Genomic DNA, 20,212 nt, shown 5'->3' with positions numbered 1-20,212 from the left:
AATATATAATTCACTCATGCATGATATATTCAGGACTTAGGGGTAAAATATAATAATATTGTAATTATAGGGATCGAGTTTTGTAGCAAAATAAATTGTTAAAAAAACATAAAATATAATTGTCAAAAAAAGCATTTGTTTAATTATAAGAAGGGGCGATTCACTCCCTAAACCCAATCGTTGCCTTCTCTAAAAATATTAAAAATATTAGAAAATATATGATGCCCCGCTGAAATTGTGTTTGCCCTACCTGAAAATTTGGTCTGGCTGCGCGCCTGGTTGGCGTACGATAAAAACGATAAAACAACGAGCCTACACATGTAGAGACATGTAATACATGTTTATATAGTTATATATACGTATCCTGCATTAGTAAAGTGCACATCAACTTTATACCTATATATATATATATATATATATATAATGATATATACTACGAAGCGCGCACGCGTTATTGTATCGTCGGCCGATAAAAGTTTAAATCGGATAATGATTGCGGCTCACGAAATAAACAGCTTTTACTCACTACTTTTACTATAATATATTATATCGACGACACTGGCCCGCGAAATCCGTTTCGATGAGATAAAAATCACTGTGCAAAGAGCGTTAGATTACCTATCATATATGTATAATATTAAGTGTTTGGTATATATATATTTTGACATTTTGTTGTGTACCCGCCGACGCCCGACGCCATGATTCCAAATCCATACGGAATTACCGCGAATTCCTGTTCGCATATTATTATTATACAGTCATTCCCCCCCCCCCCCCAACGAACGACGCGTGTGGGTAATATTATATATTTTATAGTAATAATATAATATAACATTTTTCATATATTATTTGGATCGTGGAAATTATAAATGTTTAAATGTTTCAATTGTTGTTGCGTTAAAGATGGCGATGTTACATTATAATAATATTATGTAACAACACATACGCCGCGCGCCGCGCGATTTGTATATTTTAACATATTTTATTAATTATAGGTACTTATTTGTATATCTGTAGGTGATAAGTTAATTTTATTCTCGGCTTAATATCTAGAGATAATTTTACCTTCGGTATATATAGCATTTAAAACTACTTTGTTTATAAATATACAATAATAATAACAAATCAAATTACTTACGGCATTGCTTCAAATATGATGTTTTCCATATTTTCTTCGAATTATTTACATATATAGCTGAATGTTGCGAAATCACACTTCTAGTAGAACAAGTTTAAATTGGTCTGGATTTTACACGGTAGAACAAGTGGTTAGGTAATAGAAAAGTAGAAAAAGTAAACAAAAAACAAAAAATAAAAAAAAGATCACTGTCTCACTGAAAAATAGAAACAGTATCACATACGATGTGTGATGACTATATAAACCGTTTAGGGCGTTTATATTAATATGATTTTATATTTTTATTCTATGAAATTCTGAAAAAATATTAGTATAATATCGAGTCACTCGTCTCTCATCTCCGTGTCCATTAGAATTACTAATTATTAAATATTAATAAATTATAATATGAACGGCAAATATGAAATATGGACAAAGACGTCAAATAAACAGTTATTTCTGTATAGGCCCTACCAACTTTAACTTAATTCTCATCGCGCATGAAGGCGGGTTTCCACCATAGACCTATGGTTTCCACTATAGCGTGTGCCGTGTATACGTAAAATGTTCAGCTACAACACGGTAACGTGGTTAATCCTGTGGTTAACCTTACCTAACCAACCAATCACAGCAAAGGATATTCGCAAACGTATTAGTGGAAACCCGCCTTGAGCTTCTAGATTAGATCTTCTCAAACTTCTCTTGACTGCCACCAATCAGAACACGCGATATTTTCATGGATTTATTATACTGAAAAAAAACTCTGATACAAGCTTTTATAACTCACTAAATATGGCAACACTGTACTTTTCAAATCTGATGAAAAAATACTAACCGTTGAGACCTTGAGACCATAGAGTAATGTATCGCTCTATGATTGAGATTTAAGAAGCAGAGCAGATCTCATTGCAATTGGCAATATTGTTAAGCTTACGAAAAACAACGTAGCTGTAAAGTTTGTCGTCATTATATTATATTCTGTTTAATTATTATAACCCTCATCGTTTTCGATATTATAATTTCATGCGTACGTTAAAGTTTTAAAGAAAATTAAAATATTTATTTTTCATAATATTTGAAACAAAATAAAAAAACGTCGGAACATAGTAACTACACACACATACTGTAAGTTCTAAAAAAAATATTATAGTATCATACTCTAAATTATTATTATTATTATATTTTCAAAATTGATGGTTTACAGTAAAAAAACTGTGGTATCATTTATTTTGGATTTTAATTACCTACATGAATAAAGACGTTCTACGAATATATTAATCTATTAAATATTATAATTGCAAACGCCTACAATAATCGGCATGGAACGAAAATATTATAAGTTAAAACATAAAATGTTATTAGGTATTGTTAAATAATAAATTTGTCTTAATATTTTACGATTATAATATCGATTGACAATTTATTTTACACTCGTTTATAGGGGATGAAAATATTTAATTCGATTTTATTTCGTTACGTTCTCATAAAAACATTATTAGGAAAGGTGGTTTTTCACTGTAAAATTGCAATTTTTCATTAGTTTCATATCGTTAATTGTTCTTCATAATTTGTATGTGTGCGGTGCATTATAAATTTAATCGTACCTACTACCTATACAATATTATCATTAAATAATACTCTATATATGTATATAAATAAGAAACATGATATAACACTACTTGAATTATTATCGATAGTAAAATATACTATATACATTTATATTTATACTATAAACTATTACATTTTACATTAATACACGAAGTGATTCATAAATAATTTACTGCATGGTTTCAAAACAATAAATTTGATAAAATACACATAACACTTATAAAATTGAAGGAGATATCAATCAAAAAACTGTAGGTTATCAAGTTTTTACATCTATTTTTTTGGAAGAATTATAAAGAAACAAGAAACTTGTCTGGTTCATATAATGATGAATGCAAGTAGATTACGTTACGACAAAACTCGTAAAATTATGATTTTTTGAAATCGAGACATTATATTTTATAAAACACTGTATTTACTATATAGCATATCTATAGATATATATATTACAGATTAAAAAATACATGATAACATAATTTAGGGGTTTAAAAGGTTTAGATTTTTTTTAAATGCGTCAGACTCACAAAATTGTTATTTAAGCAACAAACGTTTATTTATCATGAAAAATATTAACATAATAAAACAAGTAACATTTAAAAAAAAATTATCTATAAATAAACATGGTATGGAAATGTAATATAAAAACATTGTCAATTGCTCAGTATGTACCAGCAAGGTACTTTTTACCAGAATAATTAATTACCTATTATTATGTATCACTGCAGTAGGATATTAAATATTGGTTGTTATGGTTCAGATATTATGGTTTTTGAGACATCCATAGTGGCTGCAATACATCAATACATACTTATTATTAAATAAATAATATTATTATATTATAATAATTAAATACTTATCATAATAAATAAAACAATAATTAGAATATAATGACACACTTTTGCAAGATACAAGCGTTTTACCTGCGTTTTTGAATTACGAAACCACAAAGATATATTTTATAATAATAAATAGTAAGTATTACAGTATATCATAAATGTAGTAAATACTTACATATAAAATCAGTATAATTTAACAGATGTTGATTGAATTGTTTTCTTTCTTTAGTAACATCCACGGTGAAATATAGAAATAATATGCTCAGGGCCGAGAAAACAAATACACCAATGTTCAGCCAATATTCGTCTGAAAAATAAAAACATAAAATATAACACTCCTTGAAAATAATTGGTAGGTACATAGGAAATCTAAATCAAGTACAAAAAGTTTTAATGACATTTCCACGGATGGTATCTTTGTACGTAAACTTTTTAATTCAGTGTGAATGTTGGTGGTTAAAACTTTAAGCTATACATGTACATCATAATTCATAAAAGTATTTATTCAGTGTAGGTATACCATTCGGAAAAATGTTTGATAAAATCGATTAGTAATTGCACTACCGAAACGAGGGAAGAAATACAACACCACATATATGACATCTACGAACAAATTATTCAACACTGTCATGTAGCCAGCTACAAAACTTCCAGGCAACGAACACATAAATTCAACGCCCATTTCATACAGTAGTGACTGGCTACAAAAGCTGTACGGGAACGCCACCAGGACAGCGCAAAACAATCTAGCTGAAAACACGTGTAAGTGATGTCGTTATTTTTACTAATGATTATTATGGGGAAAGGGTTTATGTTTTCGAACACGTACTGGTCGTGAGTTTAGCATTAAAATTCATCATGAGCATTATCCATAGGAGGAAGATCAACGATACGCAACGACTGACCATAACTAATACCTTTGTATAGCGGGGAGCGCGGTGCGCGAAACTGCTGATCGACAAACTCAGACCGAAGGTGTGAATGATCATGAAAAAACAGCATTGTGTAGTAATTTCCTTCGAAAATAAAAACAAACAATTACACACAAACACACATATTATTGTACGTGAACCTTAAAAGAAAAAACGAATAGCCGTCAACGACGAAATTTACTGATGACACGTGGATCTTGGAAAAAGTCGACGGTATCAGCGCCCACCACGGAACCAATATCGTATTGGACAGCGTAAGTGCCAACACGAGACACCACATTTCGAGATTCCTGAAAACAACGTAGAAAAAATTAAGTTAATCGATTATAGCACAGAAAGAGCACGTACTTAACGAGCGTTTTGAGCGAGCTAAAAAGTTTGCAGGCGCTTTGGTGTGACTTCGTTGACAATATGGACTCGTTGCAGCTCAGCGGCATTGTGTGTTTCGGGAATAACAGACAAACCATACATGTGACGAACGCGTTCAGGCCCAAGCCTTTAAGTATGTTTTAGTTTTATGCATATATTATGTTATGGTATCAACTATGTCACCAAGGGGGGCTATTGGGATCTGGTCCCCTTAAAAAAGTCAGTGGCCTTAAACTTGCCCCATCAATTTTATTAATAAATATTTTAAATATTATGGCCTTAAATTTTCCTGAATTTCGAATGTACCTATATTATAATTAAAAATCATATATTGTAATTAGATTCCAAAATTTTATTTTATAAACATTCGGCACCCGACAATTTGATATAACACAATAACACGTATAATAATAGATCAAAACACCGATTTAAGAGGACGCTATACTTATTAGTATGTGCGTTGTCTCCTTTTAACAAATGTACAACATAGCAATAATTGTTTTGCGTAGGATAAGACCACTAATTCTGTAGTTATTTAGTTCAGACTCCAAATTGATATATAATATAGTTGGGAACATTATATCTATGAAATACTTATTTTATATAAGTATATACAAGTATAACGATATAGTACAAAATAAGTTCGTATTGTTTCAAAATCCATAAATTTTATGTTTTTCAACCTTAAATAAAAATAACTTTCTTTTAGTTCTGATATAAAAAATAAATTCGATATTTCACAGCCAATATTCTTTTTATGTGGTGTCAATTTCGTTTCTTAGATATGACTGCTGCCTTCTCATCAGGTCTTTTCCATGCAAAACAGTTTTTGCTATGTTTTACATTTTTTCAAAAGGAGATAATACAATAACATAGATGTAGCGTTGTCTAATCTTACACAGACAAATATATTGTTAAAATGTAGTATTTTTGTTCATACAATTTTTGTGATAAGGAGTGGGGTGGTAGTGGTGCAAAAAGTAGGGAGAGACCAAAATATGTTGTATCCTTTTTATATGGAAAAATGTCTGGCTACGTGCCTGTTTAATATGAAAGACATGCAGGTGTTATATATTATAATATTATGTATTTATGTTTGTCTATAAGTACGCACTACGCGCTAAGCGTTTAAGTCTCCGTACATGTGTACATCATGTGCATGATCTGAATCCTTAAGACGAATCGGCTCGACGGTCCGTCGGACGTCGTAGACACCATCATGGGGCCGATAATGTACGTGGCCGCTGATCCCAGCATACTCACAGCCGAGCATAAACCTTTAAACGCGAATCGACATAATTTTAGCTATATACGATTATATTCATGCGGCACACTGACCGGAAGCCATGTTCCTCTCGTCTTTCGGGAACCACTGTGCAGACATGGTCACTATAAGAGGCGTCGTTACCACACTGCCGACAGACAAACATACGGCCGACAAGTGTAAGCATCTGAGTATGGTACATATATATATTATATATATACTCTTATAAGTATATTATAATTAAACTATTTTTCTACCACGTCAAAGAGAGGTGAATTGGAAAACATAATATACACTTACAGCGTACAAGAATACATGGATGGCATACATCGAACAGCCGTTCCCAACGTGAAAAAGCAGCATGAACATGACAAGATCACTTTTAATCCTGAGGTGGTAAAGTATGATATATTTTTAATTATAAAATAATTTTGGCTACATATAGGGTGATTCGCATGCTCACCCTTTTTTCTTTAGTTATGCAAAAATCTGATCTTTAGAATTTTAAAATCTATACTTTAAGACTAAAGTTTCAAATTTTCAAGATTTTTTTAACAACTATTAAGATGTATCTTGTAAGTTGTGGAGATACAAATATCTGTTTTTAAAATGAGAATTCACCTTTATAAATATAAATTATTTAGCAGATATTTTTTGTGTATATAATAGCATAATAACATTTCACACGAGTAGTTTTGAGTTACTTATAAGTGTATGTATAAAGGATAGTTAAATAGATCTATGGTAATATATACGGGCTACGGTTATTTTAGAATTTTAGTAATTTTCGTCATAATAATCTATCAACCTATTTTATAATTTGTAAAAATTGTATGATAAATAGTAAATACTATGTATCCAATATGTATATTGTATATACAATATATTATTACATCTATTTTATATATTTTTTAATTATTTTTAAAGACTATTATCCTTAATATAAACTTTTTAATTAGGTAACTAAGAAACTAATCATTCTAATTTTTAATTGGATACGAAAAAATGTTCGAAAAAATTATCCACTAAATAATTTAAAGTAGAAAAGGGGTTCTCATTTTAAAAACAGAAGTTTGTCTCGCTGCAGCCTGTAGGACACTCCTTATAAGAACTTGAAAATATCGTCTAAAAATATTATATATTTAAAAATTCCAAAAATCATAATTTGAATAAATTCATTATTAAATGGGAAAAAAATGTAGATGAACGTGCTTGGTGTATCAATGTATCATCCTGTACAAACTAATAGGTATACATAAACATTTAAATAGACAGGGTTATATTATGTGAAATATGTTAATTGTTCATATTTTTTACCATATTTATCCACCATTAGACACACTGGCAACACTAGAACCGCGGTCATCACATTGCCCCAAACGGGCAATAAGGACAGTGATCGCCTAGTCCAATCTGGAAATGCTAATAATGCTGGTTCGTATATGGCGCTCCAGATGGACTGGGAAAATGTCTAAAAATAACGGTAGATAAATTATAGATATTGTACATTAAACATATATGGTGAGTTTTTTTTCACGAAATTAATATTACAATCATCATTCTATTAAATATATTATATAATAATACATCGAGTATTAAACTATGGGCTATATCAAGTTTAAACTACCTGAAAAATCGGACGCCGATTCTACGTATAATACCTAACTACTAAATTGGGGCCAAGTTTACAATTTACCTTTTCATTACTTGATATTTTCGGGCTGAGTTTAAAATAAACCATGATTTTTAGACTAATAATGTTCAAAATGTTAAATTCTTTTCAAGATTTTGAAAATATTTTTTTTTGCATAATTTTAAGTCATTAAAAATAACATTAAAAAATTGCAAAAAATGAATTTTACAATTTTACTCATTATATCTTTTAATTTATTTTACTTATTTAAACAACATGTTACATATATTTTTAGTTTTATATTCTAGAGTAGGATATTTTTCTGAGAAATGTATGAAATAAAATACAAATTTTGAAAAAAAAAATGATTTATTAGATTTAATTGCGGCAATTGCCTAATTTATAAGTTCAGTTTATATAAGCAAAGAATTGAGTTATAAAAAAAATTTTAGTTGTGCTTTCAAAAATATTGTTTTGACATTAGTTTGAATTATTTAATAAAAAAATGTTTGAAGAGCCAAATTTATAAATACGACTTTGTAGGTACTTGAATTAAAAATGTGGTTGACATAATGCTGATAACGATAAATCTCATCCTTGTCGGTCTGATCGGTGGCTTGTCGAAACAGATCAACCCCAACGACTTTTCATCTATCGCGTACTGCTTCGAAACTTTGGTTTTCTTAAAAATAACAAATAAAATTATTGATTTGGATTGTTCATGATCTTGATTTGGGGCGATTATTAACCGATTATCCTGATCAGGATGAGTGACACATGCCTTCAGATTGGATGTATGATGTCCGATATTAAAAAATAATTTCGTGAAGTTACAAACTAATAAGAATAAGAAGTTAGATTTATTTGTTTTTATCGTTTTAATATTTTTCAATGTGGACCAAAATTGAAAATTTCGTTGCACATGGGTCGTTGTCAGATATCTTGGCACAGCGCTATAGCGCCAAAGCAGTGGTTCTCAACACAATATTACGCTAAGCTAATATTCCATACACGTTATTGTAATGACATTTATTTTCTGATCTATTTTTGGTTTATCATTGAGTTCTTGTTATTAACACCATGAACCCGTACACAACTCCAGATGGCGGCTTATCGTTGATAGATAGATCACGCAGTTGTAGTGTGAGGAAAATAACAGTTTGGGAACATGTGCTAAAAAACAGACGGTGCCAAGATAATATCTGACGACGACTGACGAGTGTATTATTTTTACATCAAAACACAAAATTGGTGAATGGATTTTAATAATTTTACAACAATCTTTAGGTCTTAGACTAAACCGAATTTTAAAATTTGAAATAATGGAATGCTATATGATATTATAATATTAAGCTCACGATTACGGTTTAACATAATAATTTAATTTTTGAAGTACTGATTGGCCGCTAAACAAATCACCCTTTATAATTGTGTTATGGTTTGATACTTATCGACATTATATTTTAATCGTAGCATCGAGTTGGACTAGACATTTTTAAGAATGCATTCGGTATAACAAAAAAATGAATATTCAAATGTATATTTGGCTTTTGTCGATACATATACTCCGGTATGGTCTAGTGGCTAGGATACCTGGCTTTCACCCAGGAGGCTCGGGTTCGATTCCCGGTACCGGAATATACTTTTATATATTTTTGCTCTATTGAACACAAAAACTATGATTTTGGACTTTTGGTATAAGCAACTAGTCAAGGTGAATAACTTATAAAGTTATAACAGTTCACGGTCGTTTCTATAATGCGATTGAACAAATATTTTACTTATTTATTATATTGTTAGATCTGTAAATCAATCATAATATAGATACCTACAATTGGTGGGTGTATTTAAAAAAAAAAAATGTTTTTAAAGGTATTTTTTAATTTATAGAAATAGCTTCATTACTTTATCTGACTTTTGAAAAATGTGCCTTACAATGACAATGACATGCCGTAATTATGACTACAAATGATGTTTAAAAGTTTTATTTAGTTTCAAAATATAATGTATACCTATCACGATAAAAAAATGCACCTTGTATTACAGTACTCTGTGTATTAGAGTAGGTACATTTCATTTATAGAGTTGGTCGAGATTTTTGTATGGATGCTCAACACTAAAAACAAATATTTTAATGTATTTAAATTTTTTTTAAAGATACCACTATCTCTCCGGTATGGTCTAGTGGCTAGGATACCTGGCTTTCACCCAGGAGGCTCGGGTTCGATTCCCGGTACCGGAACATTGTTTTGTATAATTTTTTTACTCCTTTGTACTCACAAATTATGACTACACTATAAAGTAATCACGGTTCTTTCCTACTTCCTACTGAAGTCGAAAAAAATACAGATTATTATTAAATCAGTGAAAAAACGATAAAAAAACAGGTGTTCGTAATTTAAAAAATATTTTATTCCTTAATTTTTAGACATAATCTCGGTGATTTTCAAATAATGTTATTATTATTATATATATCTTATTATCTTAAAATGACAAGACGTTATTACTTAAAATTATGTTAAACCGTATTTATAATAAAGTGGTAAAGTGGGCTCCTACCTGCAGTAGCTGTTGTATATATGTGTCGAATGGGTCACTTGTATTCTGGTAGTAAAAGAGATGTGCTAAATTTAAATTGAATGGCTCATCGTGATGGGAGGTGGATTTTCATTAAGCAATGAGGCTGCTGCCTAGGATAGAAAGTCTGTATGTTTAACTAAAATATGTCATAATTACTATGTGTCAAAAAAAAAAAAAAATCGAAAATGAATTACGAAAAATAATTGTGTAACATATTCATATATTTTTTGTGTATACTATTTTAATGGATAAGGCCCAGTATATGCGGTATAATAGCAAACATTTATATTTCTTAAGAATTTTGTAAAAATTTGAAATTTAAATGCTTATAACAAAATCATGCCTATATATCTTTAATATTTTTAAACAGCTATTATATAATTACAAGCTTTGAGCATTGATTAAATATATGTACCTATAATATTATATTATATATATCGATATATATAATCAATGCTATGATGAGGAACATGGTACCATATTTTTAAGCTTTTTGCCAAACAAATATTTGTACACATTTATTGAACAAAAACTAAAATAAATCGAAAACTGTCCAACTTTTTGGTTACCAAACAATTATTTAAATAATAATATTACAATTTTAACACAATTTTTTTGTTTACCACAAATATCTTAATATGTACTCACAATTTTCAATTTTAACTCTGAAGTATAATATCTCACGTTAAAAAATCCTCCTTTATATCAGATACCTAATGTATAGTAGTTAGGGTTCCCCTTGTCGTTTTAATCGTAACATTGAGTTGGTCGAATTTTTTAAGGATGCACAACAATAAAAAACGAATACTCAAATGTATTTGACCTTTGTGGATTAATCATGATATCTCTCCGGTATGGTCTAGTGGCTAGGATACCTGGCTTTCACCCAGGAGGCTCGGGTTCGATTCCCGGTACCGGAATAAATTTTTGTAAATTTTTACTACATTGTATTGTGAAACTATAATAATTATGTTATGAGAGAAATAATAATAGTTCAAGGCCATTCCTATAGTGGAATTGAAAAAATATTGGGTGAAACTATTTAATTTGTTAACATGCCTAGCTAACACCAAATATTTTGTAATATTTATTGTACAATATGAGTTACCTATATTATTATATTATGTTAATTTATAAATTATTCATTAATTTAAACTGTGCTGTGTACCTCTTACCAATACCTCTACCATTCAGAATAGTATAATTGGTTGATAAAAAAATATTGTTTATATAGTATTTTTTTTCCTATACCAAAAACTGAATAACACATTATTATAGTATTCAAATGTATGATAAAAATAATAATGAAGAAACTAATAAAAGATTAATTGAATTAAATTTCTTATCACCCATCCCCTCCAAAAAAAAAACCTAAAAAAAGTTAATTCTTCAGCAAGGATCGCTTGACCGGTCAGTCACTGTAGAACAAAATAGTATGATAAAGCGATATTTTTTAATTGTGTATGTTAATTATTGCTTATTGGAATACGCAGCAATATTATTTTAGTTAATTTATATTCGTTTATTAATATAAAATATATACGTAAATGTATGTTGTAAAACGTATATTATTTAAAAAGTGATGTGTATATTATAATATCAATGTTTTTCCAGTGAATTTAAAATAAAAAATATTAATCACCTTTTTTCTCTTTTTTTTTTTATCGTTGAGCATTGATTCCGTTCCCGAAAAAAATGATTGTGTTTCAATATCATCGGTGCATAAAAACATCGTAATCAAATGAACACACTCGATCCTTTACAGAAAAACTCGCACGAAGAACTTAATCCTCGGTTTTGGTCGCCAAGTACGACAGTGTAATTCCGTCGATTGACATGCAAAATTAAACGACTGCTGAGACAAAATATTGTACTGCGATCACAGGTTAGGCTGATATTTGTTTACATTTTGTGTATATATGACAACGATACATTTTTTACGTAATTGTTTCCTCTAACATTTAGAATACATCTATGTATCAATGAAATAAGATATAATAGTCGATTAGATTTTTTTTGTTTTAACAAAATTAAAAACTTTTATGACTAACTAATGTAAATAGTCGTAAATTATATTAGAATATAGCAGTTGATACGCCTCGTCAAGGTAGTAATTTTAATAATATAATTTTTTTTAATTCGAATTTTTTTTATTCAAGTTCCATGCCAAAATATATGTTAATGTGAGTAATCTGATAATGTTGTATAGATAAATATTTAAACATTGTTTAATTTCGTTAAATTTTAATAACCGTTTGAAACACTGACATCACACGCAAAAACTAGACAGTGGTATTGTTATTTGACCAGACCCGAAAATATTTTACTAATAAGGATTAGGAATATATTTTATTTATTTAACGGAAGAGGCCCTTTTGTACATAATATAATATATTTAAGCTAAATTATAAAGATGTTTTATGTATTGTATTATAATTTATATAATTAGAGACTTAGAGTACAGATAATTGATGGGAAATTATAACAAAAATATCCACCCAATGATAGAACCTTAGTATACCTTCAAATGACCTAACATAAGTTATTAATTATTATTTATCACTTAGGTTGATTTAGATCAGTTATTTATTTAACAGATCACGACACCAACGCATCTTTAAATGTCGAACTTCTCGAACTGGTTCATCTGATAGTTATTTTTTAGAGCAGTGGCATGTTCAAATTTTTTAAAGGGATATGTTTTATGACGGTAATTATACACTTTTATTGCTTTATCGTACATTTTTTATGATAGTAAAACGTTAAAAGAGGAGCGTTATAACACCTTATTTTCCTATGAACACTCTCCAGTCTTCTGGTTAGAAATTTTAAACTAGATACTATGTTAGGGTGGAATTTAAATTCATTGTGTACATTTATATAAAGTTGTAGATATTAATATACTTATATTTTAAACCCTGTTGGATATTTAAATCCCGAAGTAGTGTATTCAATGCAATTCGACAGTTTACAATTTAGTATTTATACGACACATATTATAAGAACCTGTGTAAGATTATAAATATAAAATAATATTTCATATTATTCTTGAATTCGGAGAACGCTATACTTTCGTGCGTGGTATGTACTCGTATGTTTCCCTTGCCGCTTAGACAGACTATTGATAAGCTCTACCACAACTTGTGTGTACCCAAATTGCCTATTCATTACGCCACATTATAATAATTTGTCTACTGTAAGTTGAAATATTATTATAACAATTATTTTATTCCCAATAACAATACTATAATCATTATTTATTATTTATTATTATTTATAGTATAATGGCGGATTGTGTGGAAAAAGGTGTCCAAACTATTTCAAAGCTTTTAACGCCTTTACCCGTGTTATGTACAATAATATCATTGTTATCGAATGTGCATTATAATATCATCGACAATTATCATGAATTGACTGACTATTACTTATAATAATATTATTATATACATAAAAAAATTAATACTTAACCCATGGAATGACAAGTTTTTAACACTTAGCTACACTGTGAATTGAATAACGACACCACCCGTAGAATAAAAAATGATTTTTCAAAAAAAACTTTGTCAACACTTCAGGCTTCAATCGCTCAATCATGAGATTCTCGAGACATTTGGACCTGCACACGACACCGCAATAAGTAACACCAAAGGCATCGCTTAACAATATAATATTGTTTATTGTTATTCTTTTAAAGATAAATACCTACATTTTATTACAGAATTGTAAATTTTTTCAACTGATAAGTGGTAGGTATACTTAGGTCAATTGTATTCCATTCACTACAAAATCCTAGCTTTAGTATTATAAAGCTCACGTGGCCTAAACATATCTATATTATAGGTACACTGTAGATTATATCCACCCACCTGTTTATTATATTTAATACTTATATCACAAATAAACTAAAATGAAATATCGTTGTTTTGATTTTCGATAATATTCCGTAAAAATAATTGAGTAGGTAACGCGCGGTGGTGAACAGAAACATGTCTTATCGAAAATATAATATGACATATATTACGGTCCGAATCGAATTCAATACTCGAGGAAAAAAGAAATCGGCCTCTACTTTTAGGATAACTGTCTGTCCGTCAAACGGTCCCGGAGACCAGCAAATATAGTTGGAAAAAAATGCCGTTTTTTTCGGGGATTATCACCAAGCTCTAAAAAGATGCCGATATTCGAAATACAACACTATATTGGTTTTATAATGATGCGTTTGTTTTTTTTTTAAGTTTCCATAGTAATCACTTTTCGGTGTAGAAAGTGTTCCGAAAGTTCTATGCGTTCGTGTTCCCTTCCTCTATTGGATACGTATATCATTGAACACAGATGGCAAATCAAATAGGTCATATTTTCGGGTTGTACACTTTTTAAGTTTGAAAAACTACACCGGCATACTAAAAATGTTATGAAATGACCACGCGAAGTTGTCATATATTTTTATTTTTACGTGTAAAAATTACTAACGAAATTTATTTGACTAAAATATGACAGTTGATTATTTTTGTTTTTTAATCATTTATACCTATTTTTTACGGTAAAATTGAGTACCTATAATGGTAGGACTTCTCCTCAAGTACCCTGTAAATTAAATACATAAATATATTTAACCTTTCACAATTTTTTTTTATTAAAATCAAGACGCCTGGTACTGTGTGTGAATGTAAGGTGGGGGGAGGGTGTTGGAACACATCTTGTATGTGTGTCAAAGATTTGTTGCTAAAAACCCGCGTGTTCACCTATTCCGGAACTAACAACACCGGCCAGTAAGTACACTCAGAGCGTGTACACGCCACAACAAATTTTTATTAAAAACATTTACAGTTAAAATATTTGTAAGTCCAGACATAACTGTATTTACTAAGCAACAAACTATAAAAATTAAAATATTGTCAGTACTCTGTAATATATTTATGTCTAGTATTTGCATGGATGTCATTTAAATTTTAAACACATTTTTAATATCAAACTTAACATGGTATACACTACACTTGTCTATCATCATTCATCGTACACTATTAATATCCTTTGAAAAATATATTTATTGTGTGACAAGTTACTAGAAGCAAGTAAAAAAAATCAGTACAGTAATTAATAAATTTAACATACTATTAAGAGTTGAATTATAATTATACACAATATTTAATTTTACAATATTGGTAGAAAGCAATACTCTCTTAAATACAATGTTGAATACATTTAAAAAAACAAATGGTTAAAGTCATTTAATTATCTATGTACCACTTTTTGGTTTTAAATCCTCGAAACATGGTTTTAAGAAAATCTGTGGCTTTTTAGCTGGATTATTATACTCGTGACCCTGAAAATTAAACAAACAGTTTATCATAAACAGTAAATTAAGTCTGAGACAATCAATTTTTTTATTACTATTGTTCAATAAAACTAATTTAATATAATTTGTTTTTAAACTTTAATTATGAATTTAAATGCTATACCAATTATTATCAAAATATAAATTAATTGTACTAACTTCAAATGTAAAATAAATAACATAATTTCAAGTTTTTTCTTTATACTACTAAATCCATATTTGTTATTCAATATTAACATTAGTTAGAATAATTAAACTCAACATAATACGAAAACAATTAAATGTACAAAAATCAATGAAACTTGTTTTTACATGTTAATTTAAAACTATCAAATACTGTATTAATTCAAATGAAGATATTTTAATAATGTTGATATAGTAAATTGACTTACAATACAATTAGTTAATTTATCATATTTTGTCAAACATAAGTTAATATATTTACTTGCAGAGAAATTTAAGGTTTCAAAAACAAAAACTTTAAAATGCCATGATTGTATGTTATATCTCTTTGATTTCTCAAAATGTGTTATAGTTGCCAATAAATATTAAGGTCATTGGTGGCGGACAGTTTCTAAATCAGGGATCGGCAATTGGCGGACCGCGGAAGGCAAAACTATGGACCCTGTCAACGCATTGTACTTCATTATGTTATTTTTTGTAATAGTATTCTGTATTATTATTAATACAGACATTTATTTAATTTAATTTATCAAACTCAGATTATAGTTATATCATAATTCATTGAAAAATATTTTATCGGGCAGTTAATAATCGGTTTTATTACAATGTTATCGGCCGACGGCCGAGTCGCAACAATACCAAATATTTCGATTTTCTAAGAACTCCGAAGAACCGACGGCGTAAAATTATATTTATTGCTTATCGTTAACTATTTAGTTTTAGTACGTGTACATTCGCCGGTGGATACAGTGCGTGTTTCGTTTTATATTACTCTTTTAATATTGTAATTTTTAATATAAATTAATTGTAATAACTGAATAATTATTTTTATTTTTATACTGCTATTTTTAATATATAAAGATTTGAAAAAGATTTTTTTCACTGGACCTCATTGATTTATTATTTTAATCTTTAGGACTCCAATAGAAATTACTTGCCGACCCCTGTTCTAAATAGTGCATGCATGCTGGTCTTGTAAATGTGTGCATAGTAAGTGATCATTATTCATTAGAGTATAATAAGTGTAAAAGAAATAATGAAGAGCTTCCAAACATATGTACAAGTCACCACCTTGGGGCTTGGGGTGGTACACATAAACAGTAAACAAATTTGAAATTAAACAAATTTGTATAGACTTTTGTCCATTTTACTGAATGACCTAATATGATAATATATCAGAAAACTGATCTGAATTCGTTATAATGTCTAATTGAGATCGGTCACTCTACATCTTAAGATTATTGATTTGAGTTTTGAATAATTAAAATTTTCAAACATTCAAAACTAAATTTACAGCTGTTAAGGGATAAAATTGGGAAAAGTGGACTAACTTATATCAAGTAAACATAATAAGAATAGCAAACTCAATATTCAGTTTAAAAAATAAATATCACAAAACTAGGTTGATCAGTATGTTAGACAAAAGATTGGCATGTTTAGCTGAAAAACTGTCCACCAACAATCCCCTTATAATATAATAATATAGAAATCTAAGACCTAAGTAATTAATATACAAACCTTTGACCAGTCATATCCAGTACTGTAAGCAAATATTTGACCATTACTATTAAAACAACATTTTGTGATTGGTTGGTCGAGTGTCTCAGATGACTTCAATTTTGTACGTGCGTCTTTATCCCAATATGCAAATGTTGCATCAGAACCTACAGTTGCTAAAGTACCATGGATTGGATGAAACTTAATATCATTCACCTGTTAAAATATAAAGTAAGTAACATCGAAATAAGAAATATTCTAAGTTTGAAAAAACATACAGCATAAATATCTTGGACATTCATTGTTCCAGAGTTATTTTGACGATGGCATTTGAATGTGAAGTTGTCTTTTGAACTCTGAGGTTGTATGTAATGTATAGCTACACGTCCTTCAACACTTCCCAAACCAAAACCTAAAATAAAAACCCATACATTTAAATACTTCTATGATAATATTCATCTATTTTTCATTACATTACTAACCAGTAGGAGATTGTTTTTTTTTATCTCTAAATATTGCAACGCAACGATGTTGATATTTTAGAGGAGAATCCACAGATTTTACCATTTCAGGTTTTCCTTCTAATTTATAGACAACTATGCCCCTTGATGCTGTTCCAACAACTGCCATAGGATAATCCTAAACAATTAACTCCTGATATTATTGGCATAATTATGGTTAAAAAAAAAATGGCAAATACAAGACGACAAAATTAATTATTAATATTATGAAGTATAATAATTATTTTCTGAAGTAGTTAACTAATAATTTATATTTTATATTTTAGTTCAATGTAATATTATTAACTTACCACATCAGCACAATAAGCTCTCTCAGGTAAATTAATGGTCATCATGGGAACTGAACTTCTAACATCCCAAAACTATTGAAAATAAAATAAATACAATATAATACCTGAAGTAGGTACATATATTTATACTTGATAAGTATTTTAAGTTAAAATATTTATAGAACAGTAGTTTAGTAACTACTGAAAGCATCCCTATTTAGAATTAATGTTGCTGATAAATGTAATTTTTATTTAATCCTACATTGTAGGCAACAAAAATATTCTTGGGATAGCACACAATGTTTTTTTTTACTGTGAATTGAAATATATTTCAATTAAAACTCAAATTGATAAATATTTTTCTATCGGCAAGCAAATTAAGAAACAAAATTCAAAAATAATTTTAATAATTTTTAATAAAATAAAATAATTTACAAATGTCAGGGTCTTTTAAATGGTATTTTTAATAATTTATGACCTTTGACCAATACAAACATCAGATTATGTACAGTTGGTAGTTGTATATATTTTTAGTTTATCACTTTATTAACAGATAGTTAGGTTTGATTATGTAAATATTTTGTATTCTTGAAACAATGAAATGAACAAATGTCAAAAAGTACTGAGCCCGGTCTTTTAGACTGTAAAGCGTGTGCTTTAGGGTTAATATTTATCATATATATTAATTGTTATAAATAGCTTAAAATTACTAGAAAATAATTGATATAGGCAATTATCAAATACAACCTAAGAAAAATGGGTACATTATGCAAAAAAAAACATTTAACACACCTTTAATGTTTTATCCCATGAGCCAGTCATGATACATGTGTAAGATGGCGCTTTGACCCAATGACAAGTCTTTATGGGTGCATCGTGAGCTGCCACTTGCACCGTTTGATTACTACCTAAATCCCAGCATTTTACTTGTTTGTCACAAGACGCCATGAAAACTTTTGTGCCGTCATCACTCCAGCAGACGTCTAAAATTGGCATAGTCATTGACTGCATGGATTTTGGTACTGTTTTACCACTCTGTTCGACTTCCCAACAACGTACCTAAGATGAAACAAAAAAAGGAAAAATCTCAACTCACTACATCACTGAAGGTGCGTGTTTGCTCATCTTACGCTGTTATCCCAACTACCCGCAATGAGAAAATTTTGTTGTAATGTAGCAGGACTGAACGCCATTGCTGAAACGGTGTCATCAGGAGGCTGTGTGACTTCAAAATCCTTGTTGGGGTTTGTGGGCGCAGCCACCGACTTATTGGAAAATAATCCTCCACCCAACATTGTCTAGAAACATAGATCAGTGAATTAGGAAATCTACAACGATAATTTAAATTTAAAATATCAAACAATTAACCAACCTCAGTAGTAGGTTACTAACGGGTAAGTTAAGTTATATCTTATATTTGTATAATTAAATATTTGAATGAACCGAATTACTGAATACTGATACTGAAACACCGAATGTCCGAATGGTCGAGTTCTACAGTGATGCCAATATATTATTATCAGTAACATTAGATTTTGGAAGAAGTGTACTACGCCTGTGTTCAGGGCATAGAGTAATTACTCTATGGTTCAGGGCACGGTTTAAGATATATTATATAGTATATCTTAAACCGTGGTTCAGGGTGTTCAGGTGTTCAGCTGGCTTATCACAAAATGACGTTATCATATAGTTTCTGGCGGATAAAATTGTCATATGACTGAATTTATTAGCCTTTAGCCATTGAATTTCAATAATATTTCATATTATGTTTAAATAAAAATGATGAAAACGGCTATTAAATGTTCAAATTGCATCGCAACATTTACGTTGGAAAAAAAATGTATAGTTAATGTAATCAATTTGAACATTTAAACATAAACCAAAAAATTCTCAATGCCATATTTGTGAATTAAAATTTTTAAATGAAATGTGCTCATCTCAATACATAAAAAATTTCACAACAGTCTTATAAATTAAAAACAGATTAGAATAATATGTCCTAATAAATCATGCGAAGAAAACTTATTCAAGTCACTTAAATTAGGACAACACTCAAGTTAAATACAAC

General features: G+C 29.2%; 2 protein-coding genes, 1 long non-coding RNA gene and 3 other non-coding genes across 6 annotated transcripts; 4 read left to right on the top strand and 2 right to left on the bottom strand.

Moving 5' to 3' along the window:
- Nucleotides 1–3,379: 3,379 nt before the first annotated feature.
- LOC149056569 (solute carrier family 49 member 4 homolog) lies at nt 3,380–8,540 on the bottom strand. The gene is made up of 11 exons (XM_089224600.1): nt 8,307–8,540; nt 7,444–7,597; nt 6,427–6,514; nt 6,201–6,313; nt 6,005–6,139; nt 4,842–4,989; nt 4,675–4,783; nt 4,391–4,577; nt 4,126–4,311; nt 3,737–3,868; nt 3,380–3,512 (listed from the first exon to the last, which is right to left on the bottom strand). The coding sequence occupies exons 1-11, from the start codon at nt 8,352–8,354 to the stop codon at nt 3,472–3,474; spliced, it is 1,341 nt and encodes a 446-aa protein (XP_089080726.1). The 5' UTR covers nt 8,355–8,540; the 3' UTR covers nt 3,380–3,471.
- A 785-nt stretch (nt 8,541–9,325) lies between these two features.
- Nucleotides 9,326–9,397, top strand: TRNAE-UUC (transfer RNA glutamic acid (anticodon UUC)). The gene has a single exon. It is a non-coding gene; the product is annotated as a tRNA-Glu (tRNA).
- Nucleotides 9,398–9,929: 532 nt separating this feature from the next.
- On the top strand, nt 9,930–10,001 carry TRNAE-UUC (transfer RNA glutamic acid (anticodon UUC)). Its single transcript has one exon. It is a non-coding gene; the product is annotated as a tRNA-Glu (tRNA).
- A 1,186-nt stretch (nt 10,002–11,187) lies between these two features.
- Nucleotides 11,188–11,259, top strand: TRNAE-UUC (transfer RNA glutamic acid (anticodon UUC)). The gene has a single exon. It is a non-coding gene; the product is annotated as a tRNA-Glu (tRNA).
- Nucleotides 11,260–11,835: 576 nt separating this feature from the next.
- LOC149056565 (uncharacterized) lies at nt 11,836–16,730 on the top strand. Its single transcript, XR_016191040.1, has 3 exons — nt 11,836–12,224; nt 12,907–13,049; nt 16,210–16,730. It is a non-coding gene; the product is annotated as an uncharacterized LOC149056565 (long non-coding RNA).
- Rae1 (ribonucleic acid export 1) lies at nt 15,367–19,668 on the bottom strand. The gene is made up of 8 exons (XM_015524414.2): nt 19,517–19,668; nt 19,275–19,442; nt 18,937–19,203; nt 18,166–18,237; nt 17,837–17,993; nt 17,633–17,766; nt 17,376–17,570; nt 15,367–15,662 (listed from the first exon to the last, which is right to left on the bottom strand). Exons 2-8 carry the CDS (start codon nt 19,437–19,439, stop codon nt 15,576–15,578), a joined length of 1,077 nt encoding a protein of 358 aa, XP_015379900.1. The 5' UTR covers nt 19,440–19,442; nt 19,517–19,668; the 3' UTR covers nt 15,367–15,575.
- Between the last annotated feature and the right edge of the window lie 544 nt (nt 19,669–20,212).

This window comes from Diuraphis noxia, unplaced genomic scaffold (genome assembly GCF_037042655.1).
Source record: "Diuraphis noxia isolate RWA-SAM2 unplaced genomic scaffold, SU_Dnox_SAM2 contig0003, whole genome shotgun sequence".
Taxonomy (NCBI): Eukaryota; Metazoa; Arthropoda; class Insecta; order Hemiptera; family Aphididae; genus Diuraphis; species Diuraphis noxia.
This window is presented reverse-complemented; position numbering and strand designations above follow the sequence as displayed.

Excerpts from the sequence above, each read along its gene's own strand:
- Rae1 (XM_015524414.2), bottom strand. The coding sequence starts at position 19,439 with ATGTTGGGTGGAGGATTATTTTCCAATAAGTCGGTGGCTGCGCCCACA. Across the intron at positions 17,994-18,165 it reads GAGCTTATTGTGCTGATGTG|GATTATCCTATGGCAGTTGT; the intron begins GTAAGTTAATAA and ends TTAATTGTTTAG. Across the intron at positions 17,767-17,836 it reads AAAAAAACAATCTCCTACTG|GTTTTGGTTTGGGAAGTGTT; the intron begins GTTAGTAATGTA and ends TTTTTATTTTAG.
- LOC149056569 (XM_089224600.1), bottom strand. The coding sequence starts at position 8,354 with ATGAGATTTATCGTTATCAGCATTATGTCAACCACATTTTTAATTCAA. Across the intron at positions 6,515-7,443 it reads TCTAATGGTGGATAAATATG|GATTAAAAGTGATCTTGTCA; the intron begins GTAAAAAATATG and ends TTACCACCTCAG. Across the intron at positions 6,314-6,426 it reads TCCATGTATTCTTGTACGCT|ATGCTTACACTTGTCGGCCG; the intron begins GTAAGTGTATAT and ends TACCATACTCAG.